Genomic DNA, 24446 nt, shown 5'->3' on the forward strand with positions numbered 1-24446 from the left:
CGCTGAGAGAGGAAGATCAGTCTTGCAGCAGCATTTAGGATGGATTGAAGTGTGGATATATAGTTGTCAGGAATGCCAGATAGCAGGAGGTTGCAATAGTCAAGATGGGAGATGATGAGGGAATGGATAAGAGTTTTGGTAACATGTTGAGTAAGAAAAGGACGTATTCTGGTAATGTAAGGTGGAGTCTACAGGACCGGGAGAGAGTCTGTATGTGAGAAATAAAGCAGAGGGTGGAGTCAAGTGTGACACCAAGGCAGCGGGATTGTGAGACTGAGGGTATTGTGGTGTTATTGTCAGTGAGGGAGATTTGAGGGCAGGTGGTGACTCTGGCAGGAGGGAAGATAATAAGCTCTGTTTTGGACATGTTGAGCTTTAGGTAGCGTTGGGACATCCATGTGGAGATAGAAAGACAGTTGGTTACACGAGATAGTACAGAAAGGGAGAGGTCAGGGGAAGAGATATAGATTTGGGTGTCATCAGCATAGAGGTGTTATTGGAGGTCGAATGAGCGAATTAGTGCCCCATGATAAGAGGTGTACAATGAAAAAAGTAAAGGGCCAAGAACAGAGCCTTGTGGGACCCCAACAGATAGTGAGAGTGGAGGGGAAGATGTGCCAGAGGTAGAAACACTAAAGGAGTGGTTCGATAGGTAGGAAGTGATCCAGTAAAGAACTGTGTCACGAAGGTCAATGGAATGAAGGTTGTAGGAGAAGAGGGTGATCAACAGTGTCAAAAGGAGCAGTGTATAAATAAATATTAATAATAAAAAAATAATAAAAGGAGCAGAGAGGTCCAGGAGAATGAGTATGGAGAAATTACCATTAGATTTTGCAGTAAGTAGATCATTGGTCACTTTTGTGAGAGCAGTTTCAGAGGAATGTTGGGGGCGGAAGAATAGAATAAGAGGAGAGAAAGTGAGACAGACGTTTGTACATTAATCTTTCAAGTAGTTTGGAGGCAAATGGAAGGAGAGAAATAGGGCGGTAGTTGGAGAAAGAGGCTGGATCGAGAGATGGTTTCTTTAGAATAGGTGAGATGAGCACATGTTTAAACGAGGATGGTAATGTGCCAGTGGAGAGTGACAGGTTGAAGAGGTGAGTTAGAGATGGGCATGCAGTGGAGGAGAGGAAGCGGAGTAGTTGGGAGGGAAATACCTTACATGCAGATATACAATACTGCCTAAATGTTGTTTTTATCTGTACATTTCACATAGATTTAAAGTTTTTCCAAAGCCTACACACAGTGGAAGCAGCCATTTTGTGATTTGTACCTCAGTGATGTCACTGGTTCCTAGTGCATTGATAGGCCGCATTCTTCTAAATGTTAGGTTGGATCGCAAAATGGCTGCCTGGATTGTGTGCAGTAAACACATACACTTCAAAGGATAACTCCACCCACCAAAAACTACAACTTAATGTTGGGAGGAATTAGGAAAAAGATAAAAAAAATCTCACTTACCTGAGCTGTAGGGATTTTTAAAAGATATATTTCTGATCCAGATAATGGTGGGTGAGTTACCTCATCACGCCCAGTGTCACACTATGTGGACATGCTAGGTAATGTCACGAAACGTGGAGTGAATCGGACTTCTTGGAAAACAAAAAACAGCTGAAAGATTAAGCAGATCCTGTAAATGAATCCGTCTCTATGTGACTATTCGTCTCTGTCTTGCAGGTGATGGGTTTCGGGTTGTACCTGATGGATGGAAATGTCAGCAACATTTATAAACTGGATGCCAAAAAGAGGATAAACTTGAGCAAAATTGACAAATTCTTCAAGGTGATGTGTACAGTTCACCCTTCTATACACACAGAGTAATTCTCCATTTCTCCAATGGTACAAACGTATTCAGTGTTCTTTAAACACCAGGGGGTAAATGTATCAAGCTGAGAGTTTTCCGGCGGGTTTGAAAAACCAATCAGATTCTAGCTATCATTTATTTAGTACATTCTACAAAATGACAGCTAGAATCTGATTGGTTGCTATAGGCAACATCTCCACTTTTCAAACTCGCTGTAAAACTCAGCTTGATACATTTACCCCCAGGTATTTGTAGAGTCATCTAAATTTTCTAATCACTTGACGTTTGATAAGGAACAGTCCCATAGTAAGCTGCAACTGATAAGAAACCCCTTGAACCACAGCAGATTGAGAGATGGTAATTGAGAAGAGCGAAGGTACCATGGCTGAGCCAATACAGAATAGTCTTAGTACTCGTCCTATTGGCTTTCATTCAGGAACAACAGCTTTGAATTATTAATGTTATCAATAATCCGCTACCAGTATATTGGCACAGAAGGTGCCAGACAGTTAAGGGGGTGAAAACACTCTTTCCTTTCCATTTATTAATGTGAGGCATTGTCATTTTCCCATATCCCATCCGCTGCTTTAAACCCCATGCTCCATTTAAGAGGTAGCTGCCAAAATAAAGTAAACCACTTCCAAACCACTGAGCTACAAGCCACTAGAATAGCAGTAATGTACCATGGCATAGAGTGCTGGGGGGTAAATGTATCAAGCTGGGAGTTTCTGGCGGGCTTGCAAAGTGGAGATGTTGCCTATAGCAACCAATCAGATTCTAACTGTCATTTTGTAGAATGTACTAAATAAATGATGACTAGAATCTGATTGGTTGCTATAGCAACATCTCCACTTTTCAAACCTAAAAATGTTGTTTTCTTAATAGTGATGGAACCCAGCCTCAATTTTATCCACAATTGTCCCAAGCTGATATCTTTCTCTCATACTTCCATGTCTTCATCACCTTACCCACTGTTCTTTGTGAAACTTTAGCAATTTCAGAAGTCATCACCTGAATAGTTCTTGCCAGACGTTCCCTAACGATCACCCCTGTCAAACAGTCACAGAGATACTTTACCCCAGCTATAGTAGATGAAGTAACAGGCAACTGGCGCTTCCTGTGATTTTATTGTTCATGACTCTAAGCATGATGGGATATAAATTGATCCCACATTCTTAATTAACTGAGGGACCATAACCGCGTGGAAACGCCTGCTTTCATTATACTTTGTGTCCCCCATTTACAGTGGATTTAAAACAGATAAACAAAATGCATGTTCGTTCCTTTTTAAGAAGAAGGATCCATCAACAACCTTGAGGGCGTCACACATAGCCTGTGTGTGATAACTCGTCTCATGCACCCTGTCCTACTGTGCTCATATACAGAGCTTCCTGGATGCTGTACTTGTGTGTCTAATTGTGCAGTCCGTCTCTGTTCTCTCTTGCAGCAGCTGCAGGTGGTGCCGCTCTTTGGAGACATGCAGATAGAGCTGGCCAGATACATTAAGACCAGTGCTCACTATGAGGAGAACAAGTCAAAGTGAGTGCAAGCCGTAATGTCTCTTGGCTCTGAGGAGTGATAGGAGGAGGCCTCATCACAGTGCAACTTGCTGAATCATTTATTCTGGTGTTTGAGGAGGAAGTAATTAACCACAGCAGTAAGCAGCTTGTGGTTGGAAAATGCATTTACTGTGCCCTGGCTTTGCTGCCAAAAGCTGCTTAGTGCTGCCGTATCTCCATGTATAGCCGCCTGGCCGTTAGGACAAACAATACTGCTCCTGAACACTTTAGTGTCAGCTACCTGAGTTCTGTTACTTGTCTGGGCATATATCACTGAGACTTGGAAACCAAAGGTTGATGTTGGTAGAAATCCAACCTCGTTTTCAGATCTTTTTTGGGGGTGCCCGTGAGATTCCAGGTTTGGGAGCATTTTTGTGCTAAAATGAGCAGGAGCAGTGACTTACATCATACCAGCCGAGTAGATGATTGACCTCTTTTTTAATGGTTTATACTTTGAATTTTCACTTTCCTTTCAGTGGGCACTGATGTTTTTTTCATTACAATAAAAATAGAGTTCATATACAAATGAAAAACTCATTAGAAGGTGTTGTCTTTGGGTTTAATATAAAAGTGTGTTTTACCAAAAGCATTGTTTACCCAATCTGTCCGTCTGTATGAGAACAAAGAACAGGCCCTGTCACAGGATAACTCATATCGAAAGCCCTCTATCAGGTAATGGATTGCCTTGTTTCAGCAACTTGTTTTCATACAGATTCCGATCTTCTTTCATGGCAAAACATCAGGTAAAAAGGGTCTGTGGTTGAACAGCGAAATCAGTTGTGTTTTATCGCTTATTTGCATTGCTTTCAGTTTAGCATTTAAAGTTTACCAATCTGTTCATCAGAAAGGGGTTTTTCCACCCTCAGACACCCTCTTTAATTTATTGGTTTGATAATGACTTACTGCAACATTTTGCACATACATTGGCTTATCTTGCTGGCTTTCTTTTGTGTTTTTCCCCAGAGCTGTCTATGTTTGTAGCCCTTGGCTATTACACAGAACAAGCTGTTTGCTCAGTGCAAAGCTGATCTACATCTTAACCAAGGGAGATTAAAATAAACAGGCTTGTCTGTCTATTTTAAAGCCATTGCTGAAAAACACAGAAATATTCCAGGCAGAGAAAAAACAGACATTTGGTAAAGTTGTGCAATGTCATGTACACAGCAATAAATGTGAGTTATCTGAAGATTGAATCCCCCTATAAATTATGATTTAAGAGCTTAAAACTGGACACATTGGTGTGTAGGGAAAGGCTTAAGATTGCCAAAGTCTTATTTTAGTAATGGAATTGTACTATAAATATTCATTTGTTATTTAGTAGGTCTAGACCCTATTGCGTAGATTTATCAAACTTTCTAAAAAGAAAAAGTGGAGATGTTGCCCATAGCAACCAATTAGATTCTAGCTATTGTCTATCTAGTGCATTCTTGACAATAATAGCTAGAATCTGGTTGCTATGGGCAACACCTCCACTTTTTCTTTTTAGAAGGTTTGATAAACCTACCCCAATGTCTGTTTTGTTGATATGTTTCTCAAATGATCAGGGGCTAGATTTACTAAACAGCGGGTTCAAAAAAGTGTAGATGTTGCCTATAGCAACCAATCAGATTCTAGCTGTCATCTTGTAGAATGTACTAAATAAATGACAGCTAGAATCTGATTGGTTGCTATAGGCAACATCTCCACTTTTTCAAACCCGCAGTTTAGTAAATCTAGCCCCAGGTCTTTGCAGAATGTCATTATGACGTGTAGTGTAGCTGTTACCACCAGTTTACCTAACAAGTGCCCCCAGACTCTCCCACATGCCCCATTGAGGCCGATCCGCAGGCTTAAGCAGCTGTTTCCTGCCCAGGTGGACCTGCACCCAGAGCAGCATCAGCCCCCAGTACAATATCTGTGAGCAGATGGTACAGATCCGGGACGACCACATACGTTTCATCTCTGAGCTGGCCCGATACAGCAACAGCGAGGTAAGGAAATCCGCAGGCTGCTACTTACTGACAGTTATACTGTTATACTGCAAAACCTTTATATGACTTTTCTCGTAGCGCTTTATGTCGGAGCCATTTTGGGCTATTATTAACTATTAATCTATTTTTTATGTTATTTATTTATTTTTAACTATTTATTTTGAAAAATAGCACTGATATACAAACAGGAATCAACAATTAGTACATTGCAAAAACAGGCATAGGTAGATAACAATGCAAAGGCAAACATTCGAACAAAAACATATTGTCATAGGAGAAACAAATAAGGAACAATTGTTGCACAAATTGCTCAAACTCTACAACATTTTCCAAAAAAATATGAGGTGTGGGTGGGGGTTTGAAGACACTGATTGTTGCCGAAGGAGGAAAATAGAGTGCAGAGGAAAGTACTTCACAAAATCTCGGGGAGGGGGACAACTCTGAGGAGCAGACAACATAAGAGCCACTCACCAATGGAGACCAATGGGGGTTCACTTAAAGGGAGGTAGCAAGTGAAGGGCTTACAAGTACTGTCAGGGAGCCCAATTCTGGTGGAATTTATCATCCTTATCGTGTAAATGTTGTGTGATCTGTTCTATCTGGGGAATAAACCAGATATAGGAGCGTAGGGCCGCCATAGTGGGGGGCTCAGCTTGTTTCCAGAACTTGGCCACCAAGCATCGCGCTGCAGCAAGGATGTGGGAAGCTAATTTTGCGGATTGTCTGTCATCGGCAGTCAGGGGATAGCAGAGGAGGAAGGACCACGGTTCTTTCTGGACAGGACACGGAAGGAGGGAGGAGAGGAGGGCCCTAACTCAGTCCCAAAAGGAGGATATTTTAGGGCAGGTCCACCATATATGTAGAAAAGATCCCATCTGGCCACAACCCCGCCAGCATAATGGAGAGCTAGAGCGAAACATTTTAGCGAGCTTGTCGGGGGTGAAGTACCATCGATAGTATGCTTTATATGCGTTCTCCTTGATCAAGGTGGAGATAGAGCTGGTGGCAACCTGTTCTCTTATAATCTCCCAAAAATCCTCCTTGAGGTGGGGGGTGGATCCCTCTTGTGTCTCCCGCCGGGAGGCAAAAGTGCGCCAAGGCTTAAGCTGTAGATTTAAGAGATCATACCTCTACTTAAAGGTTAGGAGAGACATAAGGTTTCAAAGGGGGAAGTAGGAAGGGGGGGGGAGCACCCCTTGGGAGAGAGCCCACAAAGTGCCACAGCTGAAAGTATTCATAGAATTTAGGAAGGAGGTTTGGATGCTTAGAACACAGATCATCCCAGGAGATAAAGGCACTTTGATATAGGAGGTCTCCAACAAATCGGACACCAGAAGTACACCAGCCACCAGAGAAAGCTGAGGAGAGCCCAGGAGAGAAGGCAGGATTTCCCCAGAGAAGCAGGATAGGAGGGGAGGAGGCGAGATACTGAGATGGGGCCGGCAGGTCTCCCAGATCGTAGCTGAGAATGACAGGGTGGGGCAACGGCCAGTAAGGGGCGATCTAGACTGTTTTGAAAGGCCCCATATGCAGGAAAGGAACGGAAGTTTGAGGTAGGCAGATTCAATGTCAACCCACGACAGTGCCGCTGGGGGAGCAAAGGAGTCTACAATCTGGCTCAAGTGAGCCGCCCAATGGTAAATCTTCATATCCAGGAAGCTCTTACCACCACACTTAGTGGGCCTCTTTAGGAGAGCCAGCTTGATCCTAGGAGACCAGCCGGTCCAGACAAACCTAGAAAGGTAGTTTTGGATAGAAGAAAGTTCCGAAAGGGGAACTCTAACAGAAAGGGTCTGAAAGTAGTAAAGAAACTTAGGAAGGAGATTCATCTTGACAGAAATGATCCTGCCCAGCCACGAGATGTTCAATGAGCGCCAGGAGAAGAGTTCTGACTTGATTTTTGCAAAAAGGCCCTGATAATTCACCCGGTACAGGGAGTCATAGGAGTCGGTGATAAAAACTCCTAGATATTTAATTTTCTTTCTTTGCCATCGGAAGTTAAAGCGGGAGGTGAGGGCTAGCCCTTCTCGGCTGGAGATATTAAGCAGAACGGCTTCCGATTTAGCAATGTTAATCTTATAGCCAGAAAGGCACCTGTAGGATGTTGAAGATCCCAGGGAGCGATGTTCTCAGGTGTTGGAGAGTTAAGAGGACATCCTCTGCGAAGAGAGAAAGCTTACTTTCCAAATCCCCCGTCTGCACACTCCGTATGTCAGGACAAGCTCGCATGGAAGCAGCAAGAGGCTCTATAACAAGGGCAAAGATTAGAGGGGAGAGGGGGCAACCTTGACGGGTACCGTTGGAGACGGTAATAAGGTCCGAAGGAGAACCGTTGATCATGACTTCCGCAGAGGGTTGAGAATACAGGGCTTGGATACCAGTAAGGAGGTTACCAGAGATAACAAACGCCAACAAGGCTCGGGACATAAAGCTCCAGGAGATCCTGTCAAAAGCCTTCTCAGCGTCGAGAGAGAGAATAATGGCCGAATCAGATCAACGGTCCTCCTGGTATTATCTCTGGCCTGGTGGCCCGGAATGAAGCCAACCTGGTCATAATAGACAAGGGAGGGAATTTAATCTATTAGCCAAAATTTTAGCATATAATTTGACGTCTGTATTAAGCAGGGAGATAGGGCGGTAACTAGCGCAGTCGTTAACATCTTTACTGTCTTTATAAGTAACTGAGATCCGAGCCTCCAAGGAATCCCTGGACCAACAACCTCCATCCAGGATTGAATTGAAGAGAGTGTGCAAACGAGGAACCAGGAGCTCAGCAAACTTCTTGTAGTAGACAGCCGTAAAGCCGTCGGGCCCCGGGGCCTACCTGACTTCCGGGACTTTACAACCTGTTCAACTTCATCTCTGATAATCTGATGAGGGGGGCTACTAGCGTATTCGCCTAGGGCGGCCTGAACCCTTAATCAGGACCTGAGCACGGTTATGTGCAAATATACCAGCGTACTGAAAAATACAAAATCCATATGTTCAACAACTAACTTCAGCCGAGATATCCCCTTACTATCCTGAGTTAGATAATTAATTAATAGCGGTGTTGGGGGTTTGTCCTAACAGATAAGTAGTCTGATCTTTGACCTGAGTTTTAAACCTGCATTTTGGATGCACGACGTATAGAACACTGTAGCCGCGCAATTGTGTTTTAGTAGGCAGACAATGTCCTAAATCCATATGTATGGAAGAGTGTAAAACTGATGAGGATTATAACTGTCTTTGATAGGTTGTAACAGGATCCGGCCTGGACAGCCAGAAATCAGATGAGGAGTACAGGGAGCTGTTTGACTTGGCACTGAGGGGACTTCAGCTGTTATCTAAGTGGAGCGCTCATGTCATGGAAGTGGTGAGTAGGCGGAAAACAAATATGGCCGACTCTGGAGAACTGTCAATAAGCCCCCCCTGGACCCCAGTGAGAGAGTATCAGGATGTAGGTTAAGGCTGTGGGCAGTTTCGCATCATAGTGTGTACATTCTCATCATGCTCAGCATTGTGAACCTTACTTGTTCTTTTACAATTTCACAGAGAGATTGAAACCTACTGTAACCTGTTTGCGCAAAAAAAAAAAACACCACTCACATTTACTCTGTGTCAGGGTCTGATAATGCACCACACAGACCTGTCTCTACTTGACAAGTGGGTGTGTTGGTCACTCAGAATGCTAATAAGACTGTTGATTATGGGTAAGGTAAGAAGGCCATCATCATATACAGCTATATTCTGTTTACTAACTTAAAGTGGCCACACACGGTCAGATCTGGTAGATCGGGCAAACCTGCCACATACCTGCTCATTTGGCCATCAGTCTGAGTGACCGGGGGGTAATTGTATCAAGCTGAGAGTTTTCCAGCGGGTTTGAAAAACCAATCAGATTTTAGCTATCATTTATTTAGTACATTCTACAAAATGAAAGCTAGAATCTGATTGGTTGCTATAGGCAACATCTCCCCTTTTCAAACCCGCCGGAAAACTCTCAGTTTGATACATTTACCCCCTGGATCGGACAAGACTGCTAAGAATTTCCTTGTTCCAGTGGACTGGTGATGCCATAGATGCGTATCGTCAGTGGCTGACCAAATTTTCCATTCTGCCTGAATGGATTTTGATTCCACATGATGGGCATATGATTGGCACTCCACTGGTACGATTGGCACACCACGATACTGGTTAACGTCATCTACGTGGGCTTTATACTAAAATCTCTATTTTTTTATCATCTCCTATAGAACACATATACATAATTAAGAACCATACAGGGGTAAATTTATCAAGCTGCGGGTTTGAAAAAGTGGAGTTGTTGCCGATAGCAACCAATCAGATTCTAGCTGTCATTTTGTAGAATGTACTAAATAAATGATAACTAGAATCTGATTGGTTGCTATAGGCAACATCCTCACTTTTTTAAACCCGCAGTTTGATAAATTTACCCCACAGTCTTCTTTTTCATTTGTTTTATTTGAGGGAATTAGAGAAAAGACATACACTGTTGGCTTCTGTAAAGGTGCGCAGGACTAATTTGTATATTGGCTTTTTCAGAATAGTGACCCTGGATTATTGCAAAGTCAAAATGTAGCGCTGATATTTAACTGAAGGTGTATGGTCATTTAGAAGCTGTGAGGGGTCACTGTGATTCCGAGACATAAAAAGGACTGCTCTTTTTTACTTGTTTTTCTTTTTTCAAATAGTCCTTGTGTAAATCCCCTAAATATGTGAGAATTGAGACTTGTATAGGAAAAAATAGAGGTACTCACATGTAAGATGACAAAGCCATACATGAATGTGTTCTGCAATTTGTATGCTAAAACGTACCTTTTTCATTACCCATGTTACTTGTCCATTTCTGAGCATGGTAGTAATGTTCCTCAGTATTTTGTTTTTATGTCTGGTCACGACGGTCGCTGTTTGCGCACCTTTGCATGCTTCACACCTCACCCACGCTTGACCGCACTGTAAAGTAAGAGATTAGAGACTGAAGAATAGGAATCAGAGGTTCAAACAGGAAGCAAAACATCAGTATTGAGGCAATGCAGACTGAGAGGGAGAGGACCACGTTAGATACTGCTTAAGCAATAAAACATGCATGTTGGCATTGCACATGTCTATAGTAAAGTATAATTGCTCCGTAAATACATAGGGAGACATTTATGAAAACTGGTGTAAAGAGAAAATGGGTTGTTGCCTGTTATAACCTGATTCTGTCAGTTTTCTATTGCAGTTTATAAAATGAAAACTAATGTTCTTAATTTGTTTTTGTGGTCAATCCTGCACAAGTTATCAGAAACGTCCTTGATTGTTATTTGTATCTATATGTTTGGCGCAGTGCCGTAACTATAAATTTTGGTGCCCTGGGCGAGACAGGGCAACGGCGCCCCCCATCTAAGGCGTGGGGGTGGGGGTCGGTAAGAGGACAGAAAGAGATAGAGAGATTTTAACTTACCAGAGTTTGATGCTTCAGCCGTTAAGTTCCGCGGTGGAATGCACGTGCGTTCCACTGACAGGAAGTTTGGCATTTGCGTTCCAAATGCCGAACTTCCTGTCAGTGGAACGCACATGCGTTCCATGGCGGAACTTAACGGCTGAAGCATCAAACTCTGGTAAGTTAAAATCTCTCTCTCTCTTCAGCCCTTAAGCGGAACTTAAGGGCTGAAGGCAGGTAGCGGACGGCTGCTGCGCCCCCTTGGCTTTGCGCCCTGGGCGAGGGCACCGCCCGCACCACCCTCGTTACGGCACTGGTTTGGCGTGGTGAGATGAGTTTCTTGAGCAATGGCCAGGAGCCCGGTTACCCTGAAAATCCCCAGCTCCACTGTATGACATTCCCACACGCATGTACACTGTCCAACGCCCAACTGAGGCTTCTAACTCTTCATCTCTTAGTATTCCTGGAAGTTGGTTCACCCTACAGACAAGTTCTGTAACAAGGATTGCCCAGGCACGGCGGAAGAGTATGAGCGAGCCACGAGGTACAACTACACCAGCGAGGAGAAGTTCGCCTTTGTGGAGGTAAGAGAAGTCTGCTCCTACATTACAGTACAACACATTCCTGTATGTATCTATAAACAATGCTGAGTAAGGTGCAGCTAGAGGTAAAACATGCAAATGTAGATCAGCATCAGCACTGAGAGCAACAAAATACAAATGTTCTACCACACTCTGGGCCTCATTCATCCAGGAACTCAAAACATGAATGGAATATGCGTTTATGTTTCTTCAAACGCACGTACATCATCGGGTATACGCACGTCTGTATTCATGAAGGAGCGGATGTGAAGATACATCTGGTGATGAATACGGGTCTAGGTGCGCTCTGCTCTAACAGACAATACACTGCAGGGTACGACAAATACATAGGTGAAATATAAAGTCACAAAAGAACGCACAGAAAAAAAGAAACTTCAATTAATGACACTTAATACCATAATCATTAATGGTAAAACATTAAAAAGTTTAAAAAAAAAGTGTTTTTTTTACTTATTTTTATTCTTTTTATTAAATACATTTATTAGGATGTTATTAATGTCTACTGTACATAAAATACATTTTTACAGTTAGTCTTGATTCCACACCTGTGTCCTTGCTTGTATACACAGTCATCATCACTTACACCCGACCTGTAACCCAGCGCAAGTGTTACGTCTGAATATTATATATAGTTTTGAGAGGCCCAAAGCTTGAATCAGAGGCTGCTGCGTGCGCATGAGCTTGGCACGCCCTTACTGTACATTAGCTACGTGCATACGCCCAGTCCCCTCCCTGTTCCGCCCATGAAACCGTAGGCTGTAGTAAGGGTCCTTTGCACTCAAAGATGAATGGGACGTAGCTGCGTTCTCTGGTGTAGCTCCGGTTATAGGCATGCACAGTGTTATTTTACACAGAATACGTCATGTATTCCTACTCTGGATTCCCAGCAGCTTGTTCCCAGTACAACCTTCCTGTTGCAGTTCAATGGGGCGCCCTTCCTTAGGACCACCACTGTATGTGATACCTGAACTGCACCGTCTGATAGAGGGATGTGGTACCAGGGGAGGGATCCCAAGATAGTACTAAAGTGAAGGCTATTCCTTATTTATTCAACTTTGCAATAAAAAATTAGGGCAGTCTAATTATAGGCCGTGTTAGTTGATACTCTCACATGTGCATGTACATGTAGACACAGACTTCAGTGCCACTGCAGTGGTTCTATAGGAAAAACAATGTTTAAAAGGCACCAAAATAATCATCTGGTCAGTCTAGGTCACATTACACGTGTGGTGAGGCGTCCAACTTATAACAACCAGACTTTATCCAACTTCTCTCTGCACGTCTGACTAAGGAATGTCGCTTTGTAGCAGTGGCGGATCCAGGGGGGGGGGCGATCCCCTAGCAGGGGCTTGCTGCCGACAGCTGCACACTGTGCAGGTCCGCTCGGCAGTGACAGTGCGCTGTCCGGCTGCTCTGATTGTGTTTTAAACACAATCAGAGCAGCGGGGCAGCACACTGTCACTGCCGAGCGGACCTGCACATACTGTGCAGCCGCCGGCAGCCTTAGAAGTCGGAAAGGGGCGGGGCCTAAATCGCCATCCCCCTACATCGCCCCGGGTATAGCAATTTCCTAGATCCGCCCCTGCTTTGTAGAAGGGTAATGCACCATTGAGATGGACTATCCATTGTTTCCTCGCATGGGCCCTGGTTTTTCTTTTCCAACGATCTGTGTATTTCTCGTAGACATAAAGAACCTAACCTGACAACTGTTCTATCTGTATCCTACACTCAGATATCTGTAACTGAGGTCTGTAACTGCTGTATAGAAGTGCTATGGGAGGCAGATATATCACCCACGGTCCCCAATTGTTCCATCTCAGAGTCTCACATTTAGAGGCACTGGGCATCTGCTGTGTAACCATTGCAGCCAATAGCTACTACATCTGGTTAGTGAGAGAGTACAAGCCTCTCCAATGCTGCCGGGGACCCTGCATTACAGCAGTGCTGCTCTCCACACTGCCCCCGTGTGGCGGTTCTCACATGGCGCAGAGGTTGAGCTCCCCTGACACACATCCACCCAGGCTCACAGCATGGCCATGGCACCACGTCAAGACTTGTGTAAAGTGATTTGGAAACTGTAAGCTGTAATTGGCATCAGACATCTAGTGCAAAAAATCAACACATATATTGTAATCTATCCAACAGTAAGAAATCATTTTTGATGGTATCATTGTTTGTGTCATACATTTATGAGAATATTGTCTTGTTTACTAACTTACTGGACTCTGTTCTTAATCTCTTCTGAAGGTGATTGCCATGGTGAAGGGTCTGCAGGTTCTCATGGGCCGCATGGAGAGCGTGTTTAACCAGGCCATACGGAATACCATATACGCTGCCCTGCAAGACTTTGCCCAGAGCGCCCTGCGGGAGCCCCTCCGCCAGGCCGTGCGCAAGAAGAAGAACGTGCTGATCAGGTAAGAACACAATCTTGTAGGAGTTGTCCACTCAGACAACCATCCTGCTCCCTAGTAATTAGTGACAGCATTTCCCCTGGAGCCATACTGTGTGTCTACGGGAACCGCCAGCCATTCAGCTCTGAAGGACTGGAGTCATCCGAGCATTTCAATTGGGCATGGCGGGAATGGGGAAACTAACGTGTAGCTTTCATGTCCCTCAGTCTCTGTTGTCTGTCACAATAGCACAGGTTGTAAAAGTTACCGGTGTTCTTATAAGGGTGTTGCAGTATGATGGTCACTATTCTCTATAGAATACATGTTCATAACTGGCTTCTATAATTCTATTGACTCTTATAAACAAGAGCTATAACACTTACTGTAGCTCCCAAGAAGCCATCTATACATTGTTGTATGTCTTCATATTCTCCTAATTACTGTAAGATATATTTTTCTATCATACAGTCATTCCATATAATTATCTTAAAGAGTAAATCCACCCCAAATCATAAATTCAGTATTAATATCACAATTTATACCCCCTCCTCAAAGTACCGACCAGTTCAGTAAGATTGGCGGGTCCCCCGTCATCCTCCATACTACCGCCGCTCTCCCGCACCCTAGCACTGGTATGGTATGTTTTGTCGGTGTATAACACCCTGCCCAAAATAACATATTGAAAATTCTGTATCAAACAAGCAGCATGTTGTGCACCAACGATACGCTGTTTATGGAAACATGCAGTGGCCATTAGTGTGGCCAGATCTTCTAAACTCCCAACCACAGGTTAATAAACTTTGTGACTGGGGCATAGCAGTTTGGGTTGGAATTATCTTTTATTAAAAATATTTTTTTTGTTTAAGTTTTGAGTTTATTTTGATTTTACCTTTTTATGTTTGTTTAGCTAAACTCATTGGGCACAAATGATCCACTCAGCTGTACATTTTTGCATTTATTAAAATAAACAGTTTTTGCAGTATTGATTACTCTGATGATGTAGAATAAAACATCCATAGAAGGCATTAGAACAGTGGCATACAGGACCTCCCATTGGCTAATTAACTAACATTAGAAATAGCAAAATGCTTCTTTTGGCATTTGGTAATAAATTTTGAATTGAGAGCGGGTCCAATGTGGTAGCAGTAACATTGACCGATGTGTCATTTATGCTTCTGTTCTCTTACTGCGGGATAAACTAGAAAAAAGAATCACAAAAAACATTCACAATTCCATATGCACAGTTTGTTAATACAGATGCGTCTCATTTTTTGGAAATAAGTGTTCCAACGTATTGATTTCCAGAGACTGCACACAACTATTTTTTTCCAGATCCTAAATAGCCCAAGGGGTATATTTACTAAACTGCTGGTTTGAAAAAGTGGAGATGTTGCCTATAGCAACCAATCGGATTCTAGCTGTCATTTATTGAGTACATTCTACAGGATGACAGCTGGAATCTGATTGGTTGCTATAGGCAACATCTCTATCTGCAGAATAAAGTATACCCAATGACATCTGTGCTTGGACTGTGTTGTTGACGTACTAATCCTTTGCTCAGCGTTCTGCAGGCTATACGTAAGACAATCTGTGATTGGGAAGCCGGCCGTGAGCCCCCCAATGACCCATGTCTGCGAGGGGAGAAGGACCCTAAAGGTGGCTTCGACATTAAAGTTCCCCGGAGAGCAGTGGGACCCTCCAGCACTCAGGTCTCTATCAGTCCCCTTCATCAATTGTTTATGCAGATTTACTGGTACCTTTCAATCATTAAATAAAGACATGTACTTAGCTCGTAGAGCTTAGGATATTGTGTACATTTTTAGAGAAATATGGCAGCATGAACTGAACAACTTAAAGATTTTATGATTTTACATAGCTGTTGTGTCCTTCAAGCAAAACGCAGTTTAGTACAATGCGCCCTCTACTGTAACATTTCAAATAAGCATATTTTTACGCTCATTCCTGGCTACTGACCTGTCTCCTCTTCCCCTTCTAGCTGTATATGGTGCGTACAATGCTGGAATCTTTAATCGCCGATAAGAGTGGTTCTAAGAAGACATTACGCAGCAGTCTGGATGGACCCATCGTGCAGGCTATAGAGGAGTTCCACAAACAGTCTTTCTTTTTCACTCACCTGCTCAACTTCAGCGGTGCGTCCTGGGTGGGGAGGTGGGATAATGTGCAGGGGCAAATGCAGGATTTGTAGAGGGGGGTTTCCACACCACCAGTGGGCGTGACCAGCATGCATGGGGGCGTGGCTATAATATTAGACAGTGCTTGGCTGCTCGCCAACTCTTCCTATCCTTATAATATACATGGGCAATGCTGCGTGCACTACTGTTAGGTGCACACAGCTCTCCCTTTTCAAGCAGAGCCGTGTGAAGCAGGGGCAGGGTCCAGCCACCTCAATTATACAGTGCCCCAGGCTTGGAGGTGGGTTTCTGGCACTAGGAAACCCCTCCTCGGTTTGCCTATGCTGTGCCCCTACACAAAGTACAGGCAGCCATTGTGCCATGACAATACATCCTCACTAGTGACCAATGACGGAGGCACAGTTACTCCATCTGTACTTACGGTCCCAGCTACTAGTGTGTTGCAGGTCACAGTCTATGCTCCCTCTCTATACTGAGACAGTAAGACCAGTACATATGTACTTTTCATAGGCTTATAATGATGTTAATTGTGTACCCTGGCCCACCTGGTGGTCACGAAGGTAACATGGGTCATCGCAGCTTGTCCCCATCCACCTTATTGATGGATAACCTCCCTATGAAGTTCTAGAGGTCTCCTAATTCAGTAGTCTCCCGGACATTCCGGGAGAGCAGAAATCTATGTGTATCATGTAATCTATCTTTATAGTAGCGAGAACACAGTATATGATCAAGGATATTACATTTAATTTGTCTACAAAATACCATATTCCTTCGTTCTGCTGATCGCACATAGTACATCTAATCTGTGTGGTCTCGTTCCAGAGGCTCTGCAGCAGTGCTGTGATCTGTCCCAGCTCTGGTTCCGCGAGTTCTTCCTAGAACTCACTATGGGCCGACGTATCCAGTTCCCCATCGAGATGTCCATGCCCTGGATCCTTACCGACCACATCCTGGAGACCAAGGAGCCCTCTATGATGGAGTAAGTGACCAAAGAGACTTTTATCTCTCCGTACAGCGCTTTAGAATTGGGGGCGCTATGTAAATAAACGATGATGATTGTAAATGTAATATAGCAGCTCCCAACGACAGTTTGAAAATGAATAAAGTCGAGTTACAATTGTATATATCAGAACTGTATTTGTTCGTGTTTTTGTTTTTATTTCAATAAGTTGTTTAAAGCCAAGTACAGAACATGAGCCACGTGAGTTATTTCCTATAAGATAATTAACAGTTACTCAGGTGTTTGGGGAGTATATTCTTACAGACCGTTATATGGAAACTATTTATTTGATAGCAGAAAACACTCCCTAGACACCATTAACAACAGGGACACCTGCGGGTTGTATAAGAAGTTATTAAACGCCACTAAATGAAACCGTTACATATCTGTGCCAAAGTTTTGAATATCTCTTTTTTTAAATTAATGAAGCGCAAGATAGTTCCCCTGTAATCGCCTCTCCTTCCACAGGTATGTGCTGTATCCCCTGGACCTGTATAATGACAGCGCCTACTATGCTTTGACCAAGTTTAAGAAGCAGTTTCTCTATGATGAGATTGAGGCGGAGGTAAGTGACAGTCATTATGTATAATGGTAATGTGGAGCAGAATATTACTGTGACTCGCTGCTAACGCATTGATCTTATCCTCTGTTTCTTGTGATATATTCTTAAAGTGCAGTAAACAGCCCAATTATAAAATAAGATTTATCATTATTTTCCATCATTTTATGCTGTATCACCCAGAAATTTTACATTAGAGGGTAAAGTGGACTTGTTCCAACTACTCCTTTTTTTAGGGCAGCTCTCTTGTATCCTGATTTTCCCAGGACGTCCCCCCTTTTCCCCCAAAAAAATCTGGAAGTCGATATTAAACTCCTAATTAATCCACATTAAAACGACAAATAGGAAAAGGCTCATAGAACTATTTTACATTATTTGGGATCTAAAGAAATATAGGAGCATGTATATAGGAACATAGTACTACTCCTATAGTACTTTTTATAAATCATATATTATTCCAAAGTGGTCATAGTCTTGTGTGACATGGCATGATGCAAAAGCGGGCGTGACAAAGTAAAAAGTGGGATGTGGCTAAAACGTTTGCAAGTGGGGCGTAATTATGTCTAGGGTGCAAATTTTTACCTCTAGTTGTTATTTAAGACTCAAAATACCTTATTATGCCCTTGACCATTTGATATTCTCAGTGCTTTTAAAATCAACTATCTGTAGCACTCTGATCTTGAGCATGCGACCTTTGCGTAATATTTGTCCCGAATTCACCTTGTTTGTCAATATATTGTGAGACAAATTTAAAAAAATAGATGTTCATTAGAAATAGGGCAATTCCCAGCATGCTAAATCACAGAGCATCTTTTGTGTTAGTGGGACAAGTGGCTGTGTTGTCATTTTCTCTAGTATATCTCCACCTTGTGGACATTTTCCGTTTATTTTATGACTGCGTGTAAATTTCTGTTAATACTTATATTGTTATTTCTATATAAGGGCCCAACATATTTCAGTCGGCTTCTAAATTCCCTTTTAATTACCTATTTTCATTTCTTTTCTTGCAGGTGAATTTGTGCTTTGACCAGTTTGTGTACAAGCTATCTGATCAGATCTTTGCCTATTACAAGGCTATGTCTGGCAGGTATGAACACATATAGACTTACAGGCATTACAGATTGATTGGATAAGTGTTTTTTTGGAAATAGAGAGTAGGAACAAGGTCTCTATGATTGATAGAGAAGAGCTGTATCGGGTGTTTGCACAGTCTGCATTTTCCATAGACATAAGAGTCACTCTTCTCCTTGTTCCAGTGTTCTGCTGGATAAACGTTTCCGAGCGGAGTGTAAGAACTACGGGGTGATAATTCCGTACCCACCATCCAACCGCTATGAAACACTGCTCAAACAGCGGCACGTACAGGTGTGTGATCCTTCATTTGTATATGAGAGTTGTACTTGGTCGTATTTCTATTACTCTATTAGTACCTTGTGCTGCATTCACCGGATGAAGTGCTGCATTCACCGGATGAACAGTGAAATGTCAAACAAGTGAAATTGACAAAAAAAGACACTAACAGGAAAAATTCCAAATCTTCAGTACAGAAAATCACAACCATGGGCCTGATGTAGAGTCGGACGCAAGTCCAACTGATCAACGCAAATAGCACTTTTAGCCAATGATCCGTCGGACTGAGACTAGTCTCCCTCTTGCACCTCTCTGCGCTTAGGGAGGTGGAGGAAGGTAGTGGGCTAGCCTAGCAATGTACAGGCGTGTTCACGCTCTCTGTACATGTTATGCTGAGTTAAAAGAAGCCACAGATAGGTCTCAAGGAGACGTACCTTTTACGGGTATTTTCTGCTGGTGCAACAGACCTTGCAGCATTAAAAACAGAAGTAAAAAAAATTATTACATTTAAAAAAAGGCATGTACCCCCCCTCCCAAACAGCATAACCAACCCTAGTGCTGTTTGGGGGGAGAGGCACGATTGTTATTTTTTTTTTTACATTAATTTATTTATTAATTTATCTGCTTTGCAGGGCCGCTCTGACTGATACACTTAAGTGTATCATGCACACCGGCCCATGAGGCAGATAAAGAGGTTTGTTTGGGTAATTTGCACAGTGTTCTAAAGATCCGTTTGACTTGTAATCCTGCGTAAATTACGGAATGATGCACTTACAACGTCAGTGTAAATTGCATCCAGCTCTGCATCAGGCCCCATATGTGTACTTATGTTCTAGTAATTAAATGCTGTTCAGATTACACTAAGATAAAATATCATTCACGTAAGTCTGAGACGCATCACATGTCCATATTGTTATCTTTCCCTTTTACCTTCCACACAGCTGTTGGGCAGATCCATCGACTTGAACAGGCTGATCACTCAGCGGATCTCAGCCGCTATGTACAAATCTCTGGACCAGGCGATCAGTCGCTTTGAGAGTGAGGATCTGACCTCTATTGTGGTGAGTGTGATCTGTCAGCATTAATATTATGTGCAGCCCTTAAAGAATTGCGAGGTCTAAAGAAAGGTCCATTATACAAAAGAGCTATTAATAATATTATATATGTAAAAGTTCCACAAGGTTGTGATGGTGAGAGGAGGTTTGTGTTTGCTGAGCAGACCTCCTGCCTCTAAGTCTATATGAAGCACTCAGACAGTGGGCCTCTCTGTCTGAAATAGCTGATAACAGAGAACACCAGCTCACATCAAGTCGTTCTATGTATTCCAAATAGTAACGCTGGCTGCTCGCTGCCTAAAGCACTCCCATTTCCCCTCCTTTCATCCTCCCAACCTGCCATCTATTAGGCCCCTCTGCCTCCAAAGTTATGGAAGGGACCTGCCCCCCCCCCTTTCCTTCTCCCTGGTGGCACGTGGGCCGCCATCCCCCTTTCTGCCACTCTGGTGCCATTACAGTGCCCTCACCCCCAATGTGAGCTCCCGTCAAGTCATTCTGCCACCATATGGGCACATTTACCTTTGTGTATGTTTTTATTAACTCTTTAGCTTTCTGATTCTTTTTCTTGACATTTTTTATTGTAATAAAATAAGTGTGGCCATTGATGGCTGGGAACTGTTATTATAGCGGGGTCACGAACATGTAATTACTGCACATCTGCAACAACGTACAATTAACAAATCAGCACGCAGAATGGAACCGAGCTAAACGCAGTGCGGGACATTTATCAAAACTGATGCCAAGGAAGAAGGTGGTATTGCCCACAGTAACCAGATCCTGCCATGTTTCTGATGCTGTTTCCAAACTGGAAGCAAATATTTCCTTGATTGTCTGGGGCATCCCTATCTGTTTTCTTTGTACTAGTTTCATAATTGCCACTTTAATATCCAACATGTTGTTTTCCTTGCCTCAGGAGCTGGAGTGGTTACTTGATATTAACCGTCTCACCCACCGCCTCCTCTGCAAGCACCTGACCCTGGACAGCTTTGACGCCATGTTCCGAGAAGCCAATCACAACGTCTCCGCTCCTTACGGGAGAAACACTCTGCACGTCTTCTGGGAGCTCAACTTCGACTTCTTGCCCAACTATTGTTACAACGGCTCAACCAACCGGTGGGTTGACGTGCCGATGTATAAGTTGTGTACTCACACAAGGCTTGTACATTTTATGGTATCCTGCTAACTAAATTGCACCTGTTACAGCCTACATTAGGTGCTGTGGCTTTATTCACTTTCTTAGTTCCGTTAACTTATTTTGTTTTGTTTTTGACTATTTCCAATTCTTTGGCAGGTTTGTCCGTACGGCTATTCCCTTCACTCAGGAGCCACAGAGGGACAAGCCAGCAAATGTGCAGCCATATTACCTGTATGGGTCAAAGGTCAGTGAAGAGAGAATAGAGAAGAACAAACAATTAACGAGTAGTGTGATAATGGACAAGAAAGATGGATAAGGAAGTAATAGATAAAGTTATCCATGGAATCACAGTCGATGAGATTTCGACACCGAAATGTAGCTTTTCTCTCTTTTAGAGGGGTGTCTATAAAATAAGATCCCTGGAGATCGCACATTACTGTTACATGTGTTAAGAAATCCTAAAAAAAATTGTTGCGAAAAGGGAGTTAGGATTGAAATATGTCATTAATGCTGTACACTGAGATGTTGGTATTTTTTGCTTGCAATACTTACGTGCTGTTTTATTATATGCTTTTTCCTCGTCGTGGAACGTGGCCTGCAGCCTCTCAATATTGCCTACAGCCACATATACAGCTCATATCGAAACTTTGTGGGTCCACCTCACTTCAAGACCATCTGCCGCTTGCTGGGCTATCAGGGCATTGCTGTGGTGATGGAGGAACTGCTGAAAATTGTCAAGAGCCTGGTGAGAAGGGCACATTGTGTGGTGGGAGAGGGGTTTTCTCACAGATTGGGGAGGCAGATAATTGGTTCAGTGTAGTAGAAAGTGACGCCTGGAGGAACAGTTTGGTAGTTTTTGATCAAATTAGTTTTACGTTGCAGTATTAAATTTTATTAAGCAGAAAGGAAAATCTGGTTGACAGATGACCAATGAACAGTTCGTGTTGTCCTTGTTCAACCAAGAAGGACCCTTTGCTGTATGATAATTATGTCCGACCTTTGTCCAAGTTGGTCCTTGAGTCCATCCTCGCATTGAGCATTCATGAGTGAGGTGGACAATAACTTTAAAGAACTTATGATCACTTTATAATTGTTTACAGACTATTTTGACCCATCTGGATCTTGTCTTCCACAGCTTCAGGGAACTATATTGCAGTACGTGAAAACTCTTATTGAGGTCATGCCAAAAATCTGCCGCCTGCCTCGACATGAGTATGGATCTCCAGGTAAAGGATGGACCACGGGGTGGACGCAGAGCTAAGTCTCACTTTATTAGATGAGGAATCTAACAAGTAAATGGGTCAAAATCTGTGACGAAGCAAAGGCCGTAATGGGACGTCTGTTACTATGACATTTGTGAATCACTTTCAGGGATCCTGGAGTTCTTCCACCACCAGCTGAAGGACATCATTGAGTACGCTGAGCTGAAGACTGACGTGTTCCAGAGCCTGAGAGAGGTGGGGAACGCAGTGCTCTTCTGTCTGCTCATCGAACAAGCTCTGGTAAGATCCCGATGGACATTTAAATCCTCTGCAATACTTTTTATTAGTACTTTTATGGGCTTCATATATCTTAAATTAGCGGACCTTGAGGGTTATATTCTTCAGAAATAAGCCCCCTACTTAGATGCTTTAGTAAAGTGTATCTGATTGTTACCCTGAGTGTCTAATTCTGTTGTGTATTTGATAACACAGATTTAGGTTTTAGGTTGAGATCTGGGGGATAAATTTATCAAAAGCTGCGAGTTGTCGGCGGGTTTGAAAAGTGGAGATGTTGCCTATAGCAACCAATCAGATTGTAGCTATCATTTATTTAGTACATTCTACAAAATGACAGCTAGAATCTGATTGGTTGCTATGGGCAACATCTCTACTTTTCAAACTCCGCAGAAACTCGCAGCTTGATAAATTTACCCGCTGGACTGATCATTTAATGATCTGTGTTATTGTGCAGTTTGATTTGTGTGGAAATCTCTTGTCTAAAGATTGCCGGGAACCTGTGAATATTTATTTTTTATTTTTAAAGAGATGGATTAATATATACAATGGAGAGTATTTTCTATGTTTCTACCCATAGTATAGTATAGACTGCTGTACCTAAGCAGCCTCCGAAACTTAGTATGCATTAGCCATAATCCTTATCATTACTGATGAGATCTAATAAGGGTGAAGCAGCTGTATACAAGTATGAATGGCTGCTTTGTCCTGTCCTGTTTCTGTACATATAGGGGGTATTCAATTGTCAGCGAGTTTTTTTTTGACCGTGTTAAGTCATTTTAACGCTCTTTTTTATCATTTTCGAGTCGGTTAACTTTACCCGCAATTCAATTCCATTTTTAACGCTACAGTTTTTTTCATGAAACGGTCCTCTCGCGCTCCAGTGGACGGTCTATTGAATGTATAGGGTGTGCGAGAGGCAGCCGCGTTAAAAGCTATTCAATTGTTTTTTAACGCGTCGGGTAAAACAGGAAAATATGATGTTTTATCTCACACCTCCTTGGGGTGTGTTAAAAATAAAAAACCTCTGAAAAGTATTTGAAATCATATAAAAATGTGGGGAAAAAGTTAAAGTTATGTTTATCACTAATGCCTAACTTGTGTAAGTTGATTTTCTTGTTAAAAAATAATGAAATAAAAAAAATAAAAAATAAAAAAATCACTAATTAATTGTATTTATGTATGTTTTTTGTACAAATATGAATGTAGTAATGTGTTTTAACATGGTATAGATGAATTGTATGGTAAAAAATAGTTCAATTAAAAAATATGCTAAACAAAGTAATGTAGATATTATCAATGTGTAATGCAATCTAATGTATGAAAATGTATGCAAAACCTTTTTTTTTTTGTTATACATGACAGCGTTAAAACTCCCCTTCACTCCCTTAAAATCTCGCAAACACAATTTTTAACGCGCAGGGGCAGCGTTCCCTCTTTTTCAATTGAATTGCACAAGTTTTCCCGCTGCGCTAACTCAAAACGGTCGCTATTGCCGTCAAAAACCCGCAGGTGATTTTTTTTTTTTTTTTATTATGCGCCAGGGAAAAAAAAACTCGCTAACAATTGAATACCCCCCTTAATATTGTGGTGCTTACATAGTCTGCGTGAAATGCTAAGAGGTGTCGTACAACATGGTCATTTGCATATAAACTTACTAAGTGCAATTTTTCCCCTATATTTTCGGAGTTGTGGGAATTGTTTCCTAGGAACTTGCAGATACTCCCTTCTTACATAACATGTATTTGTTTTATTTTGTCCTTCTTTTTTGTTCAGGCGATGTTCATGTCTGCCTTACCCAATCTCTTCTTCCCTTTCCTAGTCACAGGAAGAGGTGTGTGATCTCCTTCACGCAGCGCCCTTCCAGAACATCTTACCACGGGTATACATCAAAGGTAAGGCTGTAGGAACACATAGGCTGGCAATTATTGGGATTCAATTGCTAATG

At 42.5% G+C, this 24446-nt stretch overlaps 1 protein-coding gene across 3 annotated transcripts in view; it reads left to right on the forward strand.

Annotated features, from left to right (window-relative positions):
• The window catches only part of CYFIP2 (cytoplasmic FMR1 interacting protein 2), a 67810-nt gene that overhangs the window by 33778 nt on the left and 9586 nt on the right, over positions 1-24446 (forward strand). For all 3 annotated transcript variants that reach the window (XM_075210146.1, XM_075210149.1, XM_075210147.1), the window contains exons 10-28: positions 1678-1782; positions 3252-3343; positions 5216-5333; positions 8569-8688; positions 11217-11342; positions 13608-13774; positions 15312-15459; positions 15747-15900; positions 16726-16882; positions 17372-17468; positions 18473-18549; positions 18719-18827; positions 19754-19873; positions 20781-20980; positions 21159-21246; positions 21604-21747; positions 22138-22228; positions 22374-22504; positions 24321-24393. In XM_075210146.1, the coding sequence (XP_075066247.1) occupies positions 1678-1782; positions 3252-3343; positions 5216-5333; positions 8569-8688; positions 11217-11342; positions 13608-13774; positions 15312-15459; positions 15747-15900; positions 16726-16882; positions 17372-17468; positions 18473-18549; positions 18719-18827; positions 19754-19873; positions 20781-20980; positions 21159-21246; positions 21604-21747; positions 22138-22228; positions 22374-22504; positions 24321-24393 (2317 nt within the window). The remainder of the gene's footprint in view (positions 1-1677; positions 1783-3251; positions 3344-5215; positions 5334-8568; positions 8689-11216; positions 11343-13607; positions 13775-15311; positions 15460-15746; positions 15901-16725; positions 16883-17371; positions 17469-18472; positions 18550-18718; positions 18828-19753; positions 19874-20780; positions 20981-21158; positions 21247-21603; positions 21748-22137; positions 22229-22373; positions 22505-24320; positions 24394-24446) is intronic.

Source organism: Mixophyes fleayi, chromosome 4, assembly GCF_038048845.1.
Source record: "Mixophyes fleayi isolate aMixFle1 chromosome 4, aMixFle1.hap1, whole genome shotgun sequence".
NCBI classification, from domain to species: domain Eukaryota; kingdom Metazoa; phylum Chordata; class Amphibia; order Anura; family Limnodynastidae; genus Mixophyes; species Mixophyes fleayi.